This window comes from Sinocyclocheilus grahami, unplaced genomic scaffold (genome assembly GCF_001515645.1).
Source record: "Sinocyclocheilus grahami isolate Dianchi unplaced genomic scaffold, SAMN03320097.WGS_v1.1 scaffold261.1, whole genome shotgun sequence".
Lineage (NCBI taxonomy): Eukaryota > Metazoa > Chordata > Actinopteri > Cypriniformes > Cyprinidae > Sinocyclocheilus > Sinocyclocheilus grahami.
Genome location: NW_015505440.1, coordinates 373,177 through 392,061, shown reverse-complemented (window position 1 = coordinate 392,061; position 18,885 = coordinate 373,177). Strand labels below are relative to the sequence as shown.

General features: G+C 35.6%; 1 protein-coding gene across 1 annotated transcript in view; it reads right to left on the bottom strand.

Annotated features, from left to right (window-relative positions):
* Positions 1 to 17,822, bottom strand: part of LOC107599166 (apoptosis-inducing factor 3-like) — a 31,845-nt gene extending 14,023 nt beyond the window's left edge. The window contains exons 1-6 of the mRNA XM_016290682.1: positions 17,619 to 17,822; positions 4,068 to 4,294; positions 3,140 to 3,353; positions 2,379 to 2,488; positions 2,080 to 2,198; positions 1,284 to 1,380 (exon numbers count right to left, since the gene is read on the bottom strand). Of these exons, the coding sequence (XP_016146168.1) occupies positions 1,284 to 1,380; positions 2,080 to 2,198; positions 2,379 to 2,488; positions 3,140 to 3,353; positions 4,068 to 4,098 (571 nt within the window). The 5' untranslated portion in view covers positions 4,099 to 4,294; positions 17,619 to 17,822. The remainder of the gene's footprint in view (positions 1 to 1,283; positions 1,381 to 2,079; positions 2,199 to 2,378; positions 2,489 to 3,139; positions 3,354 to 4,067; positions 4,295 to 17,618) is intronic.
* Positions 17,823 to 18,885: the final 1,063 nt, after the last annotated feature.

The following is an 18,885-nucleotide window of genomic DNA, read 5'->3' as shown; positions in this document are numbered from 1 at the left end:
GTCATCGGCCCGAGACGCAGCTCACTGATCCAGGCACCATCGTTGAGCAGAGGCATGCAGGTGGATTTATTAGTGGCGGGTTATTTTCTTTTGCAAAACTTTATTATTTTGCATATATATGTGGCATTATATTGACTCCATAGTGCTGCTTTCACATCTGTGGTTCAAAATCAGCTCATGGTCTGGACCAAGGGCAACAAATTATACATTGTAGCATTTTCCTGCCGTTTTAAAATACTTGAAAAGGAGGCACGCGATTGCGTGACATAGCTGTAATATTTTAACACAGCATTGTTTCAAACTGTAGTCTACACGAAATAGACCAACTCTAACTGAAAGAGGTAAAAAGCGGTGCTGAAGTAAAAAAAATGGGGTGAAGAAGAACGACGATAACCCGGGCTAAGCGCAGGGTGAAAAGCCGTAATATAGCAGGAGGTAAATTTCAGTTTTACGGTGCACTGAAATCTAGGTAACGTTAGTTCTATATCCTAGCTAAAGAGGTTACTGGATTGTAAAGCTGTCCACCTTATTTTCAACGTGGAAGTAAGCCGATTTCTGTGAATGTGTGAGACTTCCGGTTCATTAGCCGCTGCAAGGAAACAAGTTAACGAGAAGAATAACAAAGTGCACTAAACGGTAAAACTGTACGCACTACAAACTAGTGTGTTCATAATTAAGATAATACATTAAAATAATATGGTAAGACACACCAGTTTGCAATAGCAAGCAGCAAAGCGAGCTGTTTTGTACAGCTAAAAAATAGCTGGGAGCAAATGACACCGGAAGCCAGACCCATTCAATTTACAAATGGCACGCCCAGCCGCCCACTCTTACGCAAGTACGGGGAAAATAAGGTTATAGGCTATCAGAAAGCTACCCATATAAGCTGTGCTCAAAACATCAAGGGTGAATTCACTAAATATTAGACATTTTATTTCAGTGCAAAAACGGTTTATTATTACCAAATCCTGTTTAACCTCATATTGGCACAGTGCCATGAGTATTTAAATTAAATCAATGTCATTCTTTACAGAGTAAACAATCTCTGTGTGCATGAGACTTATTATAGATTTAACCTTATTTAAAGAAGTCAGCAGTATTTGCATGGCACAACTCATTTGTTTTTGTTAAATTTTAAGATAAATATCTGTATGTTTTTTAAGGATCGAGATTTATTCCTGTAGGACAACACAGACAGTGTATGGAAATAAACAACACTACCTAGTGAATTCACCCCTATGTTAGTGCATTTTAGTCTCATTTTATAGCATTATGGCTGCAACCTGATCCGATAATGAGAACATGGCTGAATCCAGTGCTGGAATTGATGACAGCTGAACATTTTGACATGGCCTTTGACCGCCGCTGAGTCTGAAGAGCCTGTCAGGAAACAGATGATTCCCCACATCACCATTTACAACTGCTGTTAAATATATCGCTCTTTACACACATACTCCATTTGTTGAAATAACTATGTTTCTTCTTAGTTTTTTCTTATCAGTTTTGTATATTGGGGTTGTGTGTTACACCTAATGTTGTTAAATGAATGTTTATTGCATTATTTCAGTTTCATGTGTTTTACCGTGATGGTGTTTAGCGTTTGTGAGAATGACACTGTGCACCTTCTATATATGTTATTATTTAAAAGCTGTTTGTGATGGGCTTTGGTTCATCATGTGACTTTCTCATCACCACCTTCATTTGGTGGTTATCAGTGTATTACAAAGGTACAAAACAGATTTCAGTACTTAAATAGGTTGGTATATTAACATTATATCAGTTAATTAAATTACGGTATTTAACTGTAAATTTAAGTTAAAACTGTAAAACCTAAAACATTGCTACCGTATTTTTTATGGTAAAATTCCGGCAACCACAGCTGCCGGTTTTTTACCTTAAATTTTACGGAATTTTTTTTACAGTGTAACATTACAAGCCAAACTCTTGGTAGGCTTAGGATAATTCTATACACATAATATGCATTATGTTATAAATTATTTATTTATTTGCAAATCAATACTTTTGGAGTGGATGCAGTGAAAGTTCGGAGAGGAACTTCTGGAGAGGTTGAAGAGGAACGTGTTTTACCTGGAAGGTAGGCAAACTGTCTAGGCCAGGAAAATCCTCAATATCACCCGTAGTGATGTTAAAACATGCCCCATGCCATGGACATCGCACATGCCCTTTTGATAGCACACCTGGAAGAGAATTGTTTTTAAATACACTGTATTACTGAAAGAACAATGTGTTTTGCTATTTGATTAAGCTTATAGCACACTTATATTATTAGCAGTGTGTTATAAAATCCTCTGAGAGCTGTTGGTATCCCAAGCTATGGAATGCAGAGAACCAGGAGTGCTCTACAGGACGTCCCTCACCTTTGACCAGTGGAGCCCCATAATGTGGGCACTTGTGTCCCATGGCAAAGAATTCTCCATGCTCCTTAATGAGCAGAGCACGACCAGCCCCCAAATCCACCTCACGGATTCTGCCAAACACACACATAAGATCAGCACAGATTTAACATCCAAAACTCAACCCAATAGATGCATTCAAAGGTTACAGCTGATGTAATTTATGTGTCACAAAGAGGGGGAAAACTGACATATATCAGCATTAAAAACCCTTAAATCGATTTTTTTGTGGGTTTTAGTTCATGCTTCTTATCTTTGATCCCAATCCATATACTAGTGTATTCTTAAAGGTTGGCAAAGTTACATTTTTCCAGATATATGCATTTAAAATGGACAGTCTTTCTCTTCCTGGCGCACAAACCAAAATATTGATGACATCACTTTATGCTCATTATCATATGCAGACTTTAGTCCAATAAATTGCTCTATAGAATGAGAATGTCCCTCTACCTAATACCACCTGCAACCAACTAGCAATAGTGTGTAGAAAACAAACTGTGGTTTTGCTGTATTCTGATGTAAACTAAAGGATAATAGCTCATTTACTGACTCAACATCCTGTTTTAATAGGAAATCAATTAAAATAGCAAAAAAAAAAGGTAAGGCCTATTTATTTAAAAAATCATTTAAATCTTTTTTTTCATTAGCTCTAAATAGCACACAAACATGCGCTCAAATATACAGGAACACGACAATTCGGTATTGTATTGAAATCAAGAACTTACTGTCCATTCTCAAGGTCTTTTACATGGCAGACAGATGCTTCTATGTAATCTCTGTGTTTACGGTGTGGCCGCAGTGTCATGGTGTCCTCGTCTGAACAGTGTCCCAGAGATCCGTTGAGTCTGCATTCTGAAAATGGACTGGCCTTTCCATTAGGAGACATCAGGTCCACCTCTTTCTCTTTGTCCAAAAGAGTGAGCTCAACTTTGACCTCTACTGTAAAAAAAAATTGCTTGATATAAGTACAAGAGAATAATTGTAATTTTCTATACTTTTTGTCTATACAAACTAATTGATTTGTTTGGCTAAATTTAAATGCAAACCACTGCCATCTTTAAATATGTTGCTAACAGTTTAGTAATTGTTCTTGGTGTGAACAGGCCTTAAGACACTATAATGTAATGTCAAGTACATAACAAATACAGTGCTATTTCTGTGTAGAAATAGCATTCCGAGTTCAAACACAGCTTGGAGAAGAACATTGGAAGCTGAGCACCGTTAATGAACACAGTCTTTTTAGAAAGTGATTGTGAAATGTGCTTCCACTACAGCCTGGTCTCACTCTAGCTTTCTCTCTGGCTGGAAAAATGTGCTGAGGGCCTGCTTCTTATGCCCTTTGGTCAGATGAAAGTCATTTCGGAACCCCTCAGTAGTACCCCCTCCCCCAGCCGCCATAGAAGAGAAAGAGCGATACATTGTGAAACATTCGAAACCCAACTCATATTGCACTGTCTAATCCTCTTGAACACAGAGCAATTAAGAGCATTAAAATTCCTCCAGCACTAAAGGAAAGCCACATCACAACAGCAGTCAGGAGCCACTTTAACTGACCTATATATAGGTGGAGACACAAGCTGCAATTATTACAGGATTTAATCAACAGGGCGCGCTACACAGACTAAGGGTTTTCTACATAAGTGTGTTCATCACCTGGTTTGGGTTTGGAGAGGCATCCTCCCATGGTGGGCCCGGAGTGAAGCCAGGTGGCCCGATGAGAGGGAAGCCCAGGGTGGGTGTTAGCAGGGCTGGGCCGATCAGACACTCAGGGTGGGCCGCTGGACCTGGATAAGGTAGAGGCAGCACTGCAGGTGGGATGTTTGGGCCTGTCGGGCCCACACGGCCATCTCAGAGATCAGCGACTGTACATAATACACCGCCTGAGAAAAGACAACATATAATTGTTGTAATTCTAATTTACAGATTCCTCTTATTCGCCACTGCTTTGCTATCATTGACCAGTGTTTTGGGGGCTGAGGTGCTGGTGCCCCCTACTTGCTTAACCAGCAGGACTTTTTTTGACCAAACGTCTTTATTAGGTTAGTTTTGCTGGTGAGCAAATCCACCTTATCAGGCACATATCTGAATCAACATTCAAACTGCCCATTTATTTTCCCCCCGCAAGGTCAATGTCAATTAATATAGCTGACAAAAAAGTTTCTAGCCAAGTTTGGACCACTTTTACCAACTTTTCATTTGGGGGCATTATAATTTCAGTACACAAAAGCATTGAAAATACACAGGTCCACTTTCTATTTGCTTTTTTACTATTAAATTTACTGATAAAAGTTTGAATTTCAAAAATCTATTTGGTAATTGTTTTTGCAGTAAGGTCATGTGACTCAAGTTTGCTAAAGACTGGACTAACTTGTAGTAAAATAAAATAAGATAAAAAACAATTAGTGCTGTCGAACGATTATTTGCGATTAATCGCATCCAAAATAAAAGTTATTTTTACATAATATACAGTATATGTGTACTGTGTATATTTATTATGTATATATAAATACACACATATGCATGTATATAATTAAGAAAAATATGTTATGTTTATATATTATAAATGTATGCGTATATATGTATAAATGTGTGTATATATATATTTACTGTATATAATATAAATTATATAAAAATATACATGTAAATCCATGTAAATATTTTCAAAATGTATATTGTATGTGTGTGTATTTATATATACATAATAAATATACACAGTACACACACATATATTATGTAAACAAAAACTTTTATTTTGGATGCGATTAATCACAAGTAATCATTTGACAGCACTAAAAATAATAAAATGTAAGCACAATTAAATTAAATTAACTTTGTCTTTTTTAAAGTTTAAGACAAGGATGGAGGCAGAAAACAAATTCATGTCATTTGCGCAAAGCATGACTCTGATTTTATAGTTTCATAGGTTAGGGTACTTTTAATTTAAAAAAAAAAAAATTCCTAGCCAAATTTGGACCAGTTTGTACATTCAAAGTTAAAATTAATTAGCATTTAGTCATTTAGCAGACGCTTTTATCCAAAACGACTAACAAATGAGGAAAATAGAAGCAATCAAAACCAATTACAAATATATATATTGAGAGAGAGAGAGAGAGAGAGAGAGAGAGAGAGAGAGAGAGAGAGAGAGAGATATATAGATATATAAACATTAAAATCCATAAATAAAAAAAAAAAATTTGGTAATTGTTTTTGCAGTAAGGTCATGTGACTCAAGTTTGCTAAAGACTGGACTAACTTGTAGTAAAATAAAATAAGATAAAAAACAATTAGTGCTGTCGAACGATTATTTGCGATTAATCGCATCCAAAATAAAAGTTATTTTTACATAATATACAGTATATGTGTACTGTGTATATTTATTATGTATATATAAATACACACATATGCATGTATATAATTAAGAAAAATATGTTATGTTTATATATTATAAATGTATGCGTATATATGTATAAATGTGTGTATATATATATTTACTGTATATAATATAAATTATATAAATATATACATGTAAATCCATGTAAATATTTTCAAAATGTATATTGTATGTGTGTGTATTTATATATACATAATAAATATACACAGTACACACACATATATTATGTAAACAAAAACTTTTATTTTGGATGCGATTAATCACAAGTAATCATTTGACAGCACTAAAAATAATAAAATGTAAGCACAATTAAATTAAATTAACTTTGTCTTTTTTAAAGTTTAAGACAAGGATGGAGGCAGAAAACAAATTCATGTCATTTGCGCAAAGCATGACTCTGATTTTATAGTTTCATAGGTTAGGGTACTTTTAATTTAAAAAAAAAAAAATTCCTAGCCAAATTTGGACCAGTTTGTACATTCAAAGTTAAAATTAATTCGCATTTAGTCATTTAGCAGACGCTTTTATCCAAAACGACTAACAAATGAGGAAAATAGAAGCAATCAAAACCAATTACAAATATATATATTGAGAGAGAGAGAGAGAGAGAGAGAGAGAGAGAGAGAGAGAGAGATTTATAGATATATGAACATTAAAATCCATAAATGAAGTAAAAAACAAAGAAATTAAAATAAAATTAGTGACTAAAATCAGGATGTAGGCAGAAAACATTACCATTGAGTCATTGTCCATGACTAATTCGCCTGCCTCTCTTTGAATGTGCAGCATTTCGGCTATTGCGCAAACAGTCTTTAGGTGATTATGTTAAGGCTAATCAAATGCAAATGTTGTAAAAGTGTAGATGATGATGGGAACCCAGCCAGCCAACAAAATGCAACATTAAGGTCAAACGGTTCATGTCAACTTACTATCATTTTATTGCAAATAGCCCTTGGGTTCAATACCCTTGGTGCTTTAATATGAAGCAAATCAAGAAAACTGCATGTTTGACATTGATCTATGATGTCTGTGTCCATGGTGAGCGGGACAGTGTATTCAGAAGCCCCTTTGGAGAAATGCAAGAATCCAGGGGTGGGGCAGGAACACAACTGGCCCCGTCAGAGAAAGTAATAGGCTACTAAGGGTCAAAGTGTAATGTGTGTGTTAAAATAATTTCTCCTATCCTAGTTTACTGTGACTAAAGATATATTTAAAGCAAAGAATATGTTTAGACAAAGAAACAAAATGGTGAAAAACGAATATGTGTTTGCACGTGTGTGGGAGAGAAAGAATAAGATCAGGAAAAACACAATGTGTGTGCTTACATATGCATGTGCATGCATCTTAAACACACCAACTCGAATTGTTCTCAGTTTTCCACTCAAATCTTGTTTCAGCTCTTTACCAGAGTTAACCATTACCTTCACTGACATATGTACTATACTTTCACACTTTCATTCTTAATACTAGAGAAGTGCTTGTATCACAGCCTTCAAAGTACTCTCTGTTTACCCACAACCTTTTTACTTTGTTCTGCTAGGGAGGACGAAACAGGCTTAAAAATAAAAATCCCAGATTTCAGCCTCACATAACTTGAGTTTAAATGCTTCAGCATCGGGGTCTTAGCTCAAGAGCCACTTGATATTCACATCACATCCAAAGGTCTGTGAAGTGGCGAGTAAAAAAACTAAAGTTTGCCTTAATTAAGGAAAGGAAATGTTCCACAAACAAAACAGGAGCAGAAGCACCAAACTTTGGGAACCTTTAAAACACAAGCTTTGAGAGCTGTTACATCAAATATATTTAATGATCATCTGGTTGTGGTGCACATTTTGAAGTAAATCACATAAAAAGGTGAAAAAGAAATAGAATGAAAAGTAGTTACTCTCTTGGCACTAAATTCTCCTCTCATCTCTCTCAGAGCTCTGCCTTGTTTATGGTATTTAGAGATGCAACATGAAAAGCACATACTTTTAACAATCCCAAAAGCATCACATAAATGGACTGCCTGTAATAATCAGCAAAAAATAGACCGCCTCCCTCTTCCTGCTGGCAGAAAAGAGCCATTTCTGCTAATCCTGAAGAATTTATGAAAATCTCCATAGCAACTGTGAATCTGTCTAGAAGCTGCACAATGCATTATGGTTTATGACATACATGAAGGTAAATAAATAGTGGTAATTTTATTCCACCCTCTCTCTCTCTCTCGTTCTTACCCCTGCCCTTTTACTATACTGTATATAACAATACATTTATCAAATAATAAACCTACATCTCACTAAAAGCTAGTACTATTCTACAGGGTGAGTCTCACTACAATATGTCCTGGTCACAATTCACCCCAAAATCAAAAGAAATACTTTAAGAAATTATATTTTGCATGAAGAGAATTGTTGTTATGCGGCTGCAATATAACAAAGAGTGAAAAATTTAAGGGGGTCTGAATACTTTCCGTACCCACTGTATATAACAATACATTTATCAAATAATAAACCTACATCTCACTAAAAGCTAGTACTATTCTACAGGGTGAGTCTCACTACAATATGTCCTGGTCACAATTCACCCCAAAATCAAAAGAAATACTTTAAGAAATTATATTTTGCATGAAGAGAATTGTTGTTATGTGTGTAATTCTCTTATATTCTTACTACTGACATCCAGTAATAATAAAATCAGCAATAAAATTTACATTAAAATTAGCAAATAAAGGCAGTATAACAAATACTATATATGAATAATAAATTATTTTTTGTAATGAGAATGAGATTTTATTGTATTACAGTAATGTTAAATAGAGAGGAAATCATTCTTAAGTGTCAAATTCACAATGCAAAAATTTTTAAAACTGGATTTACTTAAGCAAAATATGAGTCAGACATTTCCTTAATATGTTGCAACAGATTAATCCATTAATTTACAACATTATTTGTCTGCTACAGTACTCTTTATAAGCAGAGGCTATTATCATTGCCACAATGCCCTGCTTACATTTTAGTGAATCATGTATCAACTTCATTTTTGAATCAACTGCTGGACTTTCTGGGCAATCGGGCATCAAGCCCTTAATATTTCACTTTTTCCCCTAAAGTAGGTTAATCAGATTTTCAGTCTTTACAACATATGACGCAGGTCTCCTTCTTGCAAACTATTGCATCTATCCACAAGCCAAAAGTGAAAACTCTTTGCGGTAAAACAGGCTGTCAGCCTCACTACCTTCCCTATATGTATATATACAGACATACTAAGAATTATTTATATTGTAGCACCTAGCAGCTGGGTATTTCCACATATGAAAGAGGAAAATTAAATAAAGGGGACAACCCAAAGAAAAGAAAAAAAACAGATAAATAGGAGCTCTTTAATATCTTAATTATTTATTCTAGACTGCATTCAGATTTTGGCTAAAAGCATCTGCTAAATGCATACATGTAAATGTCAGATTAAAAGGGAGACTTTCGTTTAATCTCACGTGTGCTTTATCAGACATCTCAGTATCTCAAATTGTGCTCTGATATGCCAAGATACCAAATCAAATTTAGCCAAGATCAAATTATCTGAGTAATGATGCTTATATATAGCAATGAAAATCTATTGCTCTAATCTATTACTGGAAGGTTGGCATGAAACACTATTGGGGAGCTGACATGCTGACATTACAGCAGTACATAACATGCTGAACTTCATCTAAAACGTCTAAAACAGCATTTTTAAAACTATATCATGCATGCCATTTTAAATGAATTCATATTCATTGAGAGGCTAATTAATTCATCAAATGAAAAATGTAAAAAAGTGAAAATATTTTTTTGTAAAAATAATATTTATCACATCACAGGACTATGTAAAAATTTAACATTGAAGGTAAACAGTTGATTACAATGGTAAAAAAAAACTAACTAAAATATAGTTTGTTTTCATATTTCATATTTCCATTCATAAACACTAATGTTCAAAAGTTTGTTTAATCCAAAAACCTTGAAAAAATGCATCAGCTTCCACAAAAACATTAAGCAGCACAGATGCTTTCAACATTGTAATAATAATAAATGTTTCTTGAGCAGCAAATCAGCATATCTGAATGATTTCTGAAGGATCATGTGACACTGAAGACTGGAGTAATGATGCTGAAAATTCAGCTTTGCATCACAGGAATAAATTACATTTGAAAATATATTCAAATAGAAACAGCTTTTTCAAATTGTTTTTCAAAAAGCACAATATTACAGTTTTTACTATATTTTTGTTCAAATAAATGCAGTCTTGTTGAGCATAAAAGACTTCTTTCAAAAACAGTAAAAAATCTTTCTGACCCCAAATTTTTGAACAGTAGCATACATTATGACCCTAAATACTGATATTGTTCTGTTTCTGATGTTAATCTGTATGTCAAATATTTGTCAGACATTTTAGGAGACATAGTCGATAGTCCATTAAGTCTGAAGAACTATGATCAGAAATATTTTCTTATGGCAGTATTCAGGACAAACACCGTCTCCCTCAGGATCATTATTGCAGACTTTCATTTTCTACCCTTACTGTTCCACCAAATCGTTCTGACAGTTGCAAGTTACAGCTCTACTCACAATACTGCAATGTAGCAGCAAAGCTGGCCTAAGACTGCATTATAACAGCAGCTCTGGCCCACCATCTAAAGCCATTTCATTAAAACAAGCAACCCCATTCCAAACAAACTGCCTGCAAAAGCATTTTCTCTCCTCCTGAAAGCCTTAGAGAGACAACCTACACAAGCACAACTGTCCACAATCTGAGCAACGACTGACTGCCCTGGCCAATGACAAAAACAATATATGACAGTCAGTCACCTACTGTATGATCATGCCAGTCTCTCATCCATCCTTCTGTTCAGCTGCCAAGAACTGGAAATGTCCTGTTGTGTCATCCAGTAAATTTGAGTGAATGCTTTTCTAGACTTGTAAGGTGTGACCCCTTCCCACACCCACAACGTACCCTCCACCAGGACACACACACATAAACACACACACACACACACGTTATCACCTGGACTCTGACTGACACGTGAGGACAAAAGCAGTGCGACACAGTGATGTGTGTCCCACAGCCATGACATGAGCACTGGGCGGTTTTAGCAACTATGTAACTCCACAGATGGAAGCATGTGTCAGCAGTTAGACTGTAGATACATGACAGCACTGGTTTTACCACATGGGGTCAATCATTCATTCAACAATTAAAAAACACAGTGAACAACACAGCTGAGTGCAATCTGAGAAGTAAAATTACATTAAACTGAAATTCAAAGAAATTTTATATACAATAGGAGTCATTTTTTACAATTTGCCAAGACAAACTTTCAAAGATGGCTTGTCAAACCTTGTCTTGAAGTATAAAAGTTTAAAAAGTCTTGAAATTTTATAGGCCTTTTTTAAAAGAAATTTATACTCAAATTCATAAAGGATGCATTCAATTTAACAAAAGTGACAGAAACAACATTTATAATGATACAAAAGATTTCTGTTTCAGATGAATGCTATTCTTTTGCTCTATTAACACATTTTTTTGAATCCTGAAAAACGTATCATACTAATAAGCAATGTTACTTAAGCACCGAATCAGCCTATTGGGATGATTTCTGAAGCATCATGTGACACTGAAGACAGGAATAAATTAGTTAAAAATACATTCAAATAGAAAACAGTTATTTTCTATTTAATAATATTTGACAATATTAATTATATTATTTTTTGAATATAAGAGACCTTTCAAAAACATTAAAAAATCGCACTGATTCCAAACTTTTGAATGGTAGTGTAGGCCTACTTGACTTTTATATTATATACTCCTTTATATTTTAGAAATGATCTTTCATTTTATGGACGCAGGGTGGAAGAACACTTCATTTCGCAGAATCTATTACCTTTGTTGAATTACTTTGAATTGTTCAATTAACGTCATTCCCATTCAAATTCAACTTCCTGTGGGGTGTGGCCACTTCAGGTACCTATGCAAAATACTCCAGTAAACTCTAACCAATAAAATAAAAAATTATAGATAAATAAATAATATAGCAATAAGACAAGTAAATGAAACTTTAGTTGCTCTCAGATTGTTCTCCTGAGAAAAAGACCCCAATAATCTTACATTTGTCTCAAAAGAAATGAATGTCTCAAACTGTGCCCAGCATTACCAAGATACCAAATTCTGAAATCACAGGTCAGAAATTTCAAGAACTCAAACGTTTCTCATTAAATTCACCCAAGGTGACGGATCTTCTCAAAACTACCAAACAAGTAACCTCTACACATTAAAAATGTCCCTTTGCAATGATATTTTGAGTCTAAACTTGACTGGCAGATAACGTTTTACTGACCAGCATCTAAAAAAAATCCCTTGAGGTGAATTTGATGCTCAAACAAAAGACACTGGAGTCAGTTCAAACCGAGATTGCAGAAGTTGTCAACAGTCCCTGAGCAAAAAAGTGTCTTCTGGTTAAACATTAGGCCATTTGCCCTGATCTCAAGAAGATAAAGTGTCTCCTGATCGAAGGAAGATAAATCAGAGTACGAACACTCACAACAAAGCAGAACCGCACAATGTTTGTCAGCCTTCACCTTGCTCTCTCCTGTTTCCATTCAATTATATCTGTCCCTAGTTTTATTCCACAACACAGTAAACCAGTTGCACTGCAGCCCAGCTGTTTGATCAACATGCTGTAGGAATACAGGCAAAGCATCACAGCATTGTTTGAGTGTTGACACCAGAACATTTACATGTACCCTCAGTCAGGGATGCTATGTACTGTAAGCAGTTGCTGTTTTTAGCTGAATGGATGTGCTTTACAAGCAAACAATGACGTGATTGCAATAATTTAGAGACTTGCGTGTCAGGAAACACCATACTGATTTTATTGACTAATGATTCCTGCTTTACAAGCAAACAATGACGTGATTGCAATAATTTAGAGACTTGCGTGTCAGGAAACACCATACTGATTATATTGACTAATGATTCCTGCTTATTATTAAAGGGATCATATGATGCGATTTAATTTTTTCCTTTCTCTTTGGAGTGTTACAAGCTCTTGGTGCATAAAGAAGATCTGTAAAGTTGCAAAGACTAAAGTCTCAAATCCAAAGAGATATTCTTTATAAAAGTTAAGAGTCAGCCACGCCTACATAAAACGGCTCGCTCTAACACGCCCCCACATGTCTACCTCACTATGTGGGAAGATTTGCATAACACCGCCCAAATGTTCACGCAAAGAAAGAAGGCGTAACTTTTATTCTCACTGTAGTATTGTTGCTGCCACCATGTCGTGAAGACGCTGTGTGCTTCGTTGTGAAAGCGAAACTACTTTGTTTGGTCTTCCAAAAGAGGACGATATCCACTTCGTCATGCCTAGAGCTGATTTGTGCTGGTCGCTGAGGGAATACAACAGTATGGTGAGGGGCGTAACATTTCCGTCTCACGCTTGAGGTATTCGGCCAATCACAACGCACTGGATAGCTGGCCAATCAGAGAACACCTTGCTTTTCAGACCGATGAGCGTTTCAAAAAGGCGGGGCATAGATGAGAAACAATAATGTACAGTATGTGGAAAATAATTTTTTTTTTTTACTTTAAACCGCATAAACACATTTCATTACACCAAATACACAAAATAATGTCCTTTTTAGCAGCATCATATGACCCCTTTAAAGATGGCCTGTGATTCACAGCTTCTGAATATTTCAGTGGTTCTCATTCCTATAAAATCAAAAATATATTGCATTTATGACAGGGTGCTCATCTAATAACAATGGTGGACAGTAACGGAGTAGTTTTACTTCGTTATTGTACTTAAGTACAATTTTCAAGTATCTGTACTTTACTGGAGTAGTTTTATTTTGAGTAACTTTTACTTTTACTTCACTACATTCCAAAGCATAAGATCGTACTTTTTACTTCACTATATTTCATAAAACATTTCGTTACTCCTTATAATATATCACGTGTTCCGAGATGCAGAAGCGGTGTCTGATTCAAGAACAAACGGATTCTTTTCAATGAACCTTTTAAATCGGTTTGCAAATCGCACCAAATGATTCATTCACGAATTAGAATGATCCGATTGCAGCTGTTCTCTAGTCGACAACGCACTGATTCAAATGATCTGTTTAGAGTGAGTCTCCAGTGAACTGAATTCACAAATAAGAACTGGGAGATCTTGTGAGCGCGCGCACGACTGATGCTGCTGCTAACCTTTAGTACATTGTGGGTTAAGGCACATGCTCATAATTGTAGCTGTTACTAGCACATTTACTTTAACAGTCAAAGCAAATGGTGTTTGAAAAGTATTTGGTCAAAATGCACCATATAGAAAATACATTCTTTCTATTTTTTTTTATAAACCACTGGGAAACAGATTACAATTTGCAATTTAAGACTGAACATTCATGGAAGAAATCTTGATATATCCTAAGGATTCTTTCGGAATTCTTCAAGATTTTGTTATAGTGTAAAACTCAGCAATACTTTCACATCTCTTGCATGTTCGATACACTGAAAAATATTGTAGAATAATTTTCTTTAAAACAGAAATCGCTAGTAAATTTCACAAATAATTAGAAACAAATGGCAAGTAACAGATTAACATGACATTTTAAAAATACACAATCAATTGGTATATAATGTGTATTGGTTATATGAATAAATGGTTATAATCACACTTGTTAAACGTACTCCAGTAATCATTATTTACAACTTCAAAAAAAAAAAATTTTCTTTTTACAAAGTACTACATGAAAATATAATATCATCCCCAAAACTACAATAGCAGACTTGAGTTGTAGTGAGATGTAAAGAGGCTTTTGTTTGACTTTAGTTTATCACTTCTAGCTGCCACAGGATTATTACAGTGCAAATGAAATTCAAATATTGGCTTACAGCTAATCAGATTCCTCATTATGAGCTCTGAAAAGAAGAAACAATCAAATATCATGACCTGATAGTGGCCTTCTGACATCGTCTGATATTTGACATTTGATGTGTTTTGCATGCTCCTTGAATTCAGCTGAAAGTAGTGTGACTTGCTGTAAGTCTTTTCCATAATCAGAAGTTCACTGAAGTTCAGCACTGATCTGGTTGTGGAATTTAGATGCTAACCTTTAGTACATTGTGGGTTAAGGCACATGCTCATAATTGTAGCTGTTACTAGCACATTTACTTTAACAGTCAAAGCAAATGGTGTTTGAAAAGTATTTGGTCAAAATGCACCATATAGAAAATACATTCTTTCTATTTTTTTTTATAAACCACTGGGAAACAGATTACAATTTGCAATTTAAGACTGAACATTCATGGAAGAAATCTTGATATATCCTAAGGATTCTTTCGGAATTCTTCAAGATTTTGTTATAGTGTAAAACTCAGCAATACTTTCACATCTCTTGCATGTTCGATACACTGAAAAATATTGTAGAATAATTTTCTTTAAAACAGAAATAGTTAGTAAATTTCACAAATAATTAGAAACAAATGACAAGTAACACATTAACATGACATTTTAAAAATACACAATCAATTGGTATATAATGTGTATTGGTTATATGAATAAATGGTTATAATCACACTTGTTAAACATACTCCAGTAATCATTATTTACAACTTCAAAAAAAAAAAATTTTTTCTTTTTACAAAGTACTACATGAAAATATTATATAATTTAATTTAGCAGATTTAGTCATTTGTTTTTTATTTAAGACACACACACATATACAGTGCCTTGCGAAAGTATTCAAACCCCTTATGTTTTCTTATGTTGCAGATGTTAAACTGCTTTAAATTCCTTTTTTTCCCACATCAATCTACACTCCATACACCATAATGACAAAGCCAATAACAGGGTTTTAACATCTTTGCAAATTTATTAAATATTAAAAAAAAGATTCCATTGCATCTGGGACAGTTGAAATTTAGCTCAGGAGCATTCATTTTATCTGGTAAATGTTACCACACTTTGAGTGAAGTTAGCCTGCTGCAAATTCAATTGAATGGGTATGATTTGGAAAGACACACATATCTTAACAACAGGTCTAACAGCTGAAAATGCATATTAGAGCAAAGATCAAGCCCTGAGGTAAAAAAAAAAAAAAAAAACTGGGGAAGAGTTCAGAAAAAATTCTGCTGCATTGAAGGTTCACAGAGGCATGTAGCCTTTATGTATCCATAATGGAAGATGTTTGGAACAACCAGGACTCTTCCTAGAGCTCGCCTCTTGGCCAAACTGATCAATTGATGGAGAAAGGCTTTGGTTAGTGTGGTGACCTAATGGTCACTCTAGTTGAGCTCCATGATTATATGTGAAGATAGGAGAAACCTAAAGAAGGACAAACATCACTGCAAAACTCCACCGATCTGGGCTTTATATTGGTGTGGCCAAACTCAATCCTCTCCTCATTGAAGACGCATAAAAACACACTTGGAATTTTTTTTTTAAAAGCACCTAAAGGACCCTTAGACTGTGAGAAACAAGATTCTCTGGTATGATGAAGCTCATGTTTGAAGGAAACCAGCTCTGCTCATCACCTGAAGAGTGCCATCCCAAAAGTAAAGTGTGCTGGTAGCAGCCTCATGCCGTAGGGCTGTTTTTCAGTGGCAGGGACTGAGGGGCTCATTAGAGTAGAAGAAAAGCTCAATGCACCAAAATATTGAGATAGCCTTAAAGAAAACCCAGTCCAGAGCATTCAGAATCTCAGACCGGGAAGGAGGTTTACCTTCCAACAGGACAATGACCCTAAGCACACAGCAAGAGTGGCTTATAGACAACTCTGTGAATGTCCTTGAGTGGCCCAGCCACAGCCTGAGATTAAACCCAATCAAATATTTCTGGAGAAACCTGAAAATGTGCACCTGCCCCCATCCAAACTGACAGAGCTTGGGAGGTGAAGAGGTGAGGTGAAGAATGGCAGATAATTGCCAAATGCTGATGTGCAAAGCCTGTTGCATCATACCCAAAAATACTTGAGGCCGTAAAGGTGCTTTAGCTAAGTAAAGAGTTAGTACTTAGTACAAAGTTTTTTTTTTTTTTTATAAATGTACAAGTTGTTACAGTTCTGTTTTTGCTTTGCCATTATGGTGTATGAAGTGTAGATTGATGTGAAATAAAAAGTAATTTAAAGCTTAACATAAGGCTGCAACATAACATGAAGGGGTTTGAATACTTTCGCAAGGCACTGTATATTAAGATTGCACTCACAAAGAGCAATTTCTCTAGATTAAATCTAAATGTAATAGCCTAAATATAAATGTAAAATAAAAGTAAAACTGACTATAGAAATTTCCACAACTTTCAAGAAAAAGTATGCCTTTTTCCATGCCTGGAAATCATAGTTTTAAAATTCCTTACTGTGAAAAAATATTTTTAAAATAATTTTTCTACTTCAAAATATGACATTTAATTGAATGTTACATGCCATTTGTTTGTGAAATTTATTAGCAATTTCAGAGTAAAAACTGCTTCTAAACTTTTTTTCAGTGTAGAAAGAAAAACTGAAGCTGAGATAGATGGAGAGAACTAAAGTTTACTTAAGTTCATCCATCATCTGAGATCTCAATGCACTACTATAATACTCCAACGTTGTGGACCTCAAATCTGCACCGATCTACTGTACCTGACCAAACAGCTTCGTTGTGCAAAATTCAGCCTCAGATGTCACACGTACAGAGCTTTCTTTTATCTTATCTGCTAGCAGAAGTTCATTAAATCTGATAAGACACTGTTCCATGCTCTAGCAGATTACAATCTGAATTGCATAACATTGCCAAACTGAGAGTTAATTATCTCTACTCACCTGGTCTGGTCTAAATCAGGTGTGCTCAGAGTTTTCTGCATAAGGCCAGAGGTGTGGAAGCCGCTGAGATCTCACAGGGTATCAAGTCCAATGTTATCTGTGGAGCTGGATTGGTGTTATTCCTCTTTCCTATGGAGAATTCCAGAGCGCAGCACTTTCCTCTCCTGCCTCCTCCTCACTCTTTTACTGCAGTAGCCCAAGATCAAGGCACAGTCCCACCACAAATCTCTGACACACAAACACACACACATACACCAGAAAACAGAGGCACTTGTAAGAACTGCTCTCTCTTACTCTCTCTCTCGCTCTCTTTGTTTTTGTGCTTGTCTTTCATAAACACCCTCTCTTTTTACTCCCTTCTTTCTTTTTTACTCACTCCTGCTCTCTCTCTCTCTCTCTCTCTCTGGCGGAGGTTGGGGTTGCAGCAGCAGGACTCTTGCCAGTAACTCAGCTGTATGCAGTATTGATGGAGTTGCTCAGGGATGCTAACACAGCATGAATTTTCCCAGTGCTCCACTTTCCCTTTCGCTCTTCACCCCCTCCTGCACCTCTTTTGCTCCTTTTTTTCACTCCCCCAACCTATCAGTCTGCTTCCTTTGGTTGACCACTATCTAAATCACTCCTACGATCTCTTTTATTCTCCTTAGTTTTATTGAACTTGTTCTCTCTCAAATGTATTACATCGTGGGTCTAATTTGCCGATTAAGCACATCAAATCTCAGGTTCTCGCTGCATTACTGTATATGCTGCCCCTGTGGATGATCTTTCTACAGATCATTAGCGCTCATTTGTGGCGCTTGCTAAGACTATCACTATTATTTTTGCTCATACTTAGGTTTAGGAATGTGAATGAACCTTTAACCCTGAGTAACGCTGAGTTATGCAGGTGGTTTTCCCATCCTGTCCACAGCACAAAGAGTACAAGAATTAAAAGTTTGTTGTTGAAAATAGGTGTGCTACAATTTTGTAATTAAGAGGATTTTAACTTGATGAATAATAAAAAAGGGCTCTGACTCGGGCCAGTATGCAACAACTTAGAACACCCTAGCATACTACATACTAACAACCAAGCTAGGTCTTCAGGATCACTCAAAAATTAAAGGCAGGTGCGTTTGATTAGAGTTGGAGCTAAACTTTGCAGGACAGTCGATCGCCAGGAGCAGGGTTGGGCACCCCTGTTCTATGGCATCGCTTGAAGAACCTTTAGAAGCACCTTGATTTTTAAGAGTGTAGCAATAGACTAAGAACGATTTTTCATGGCCGATTC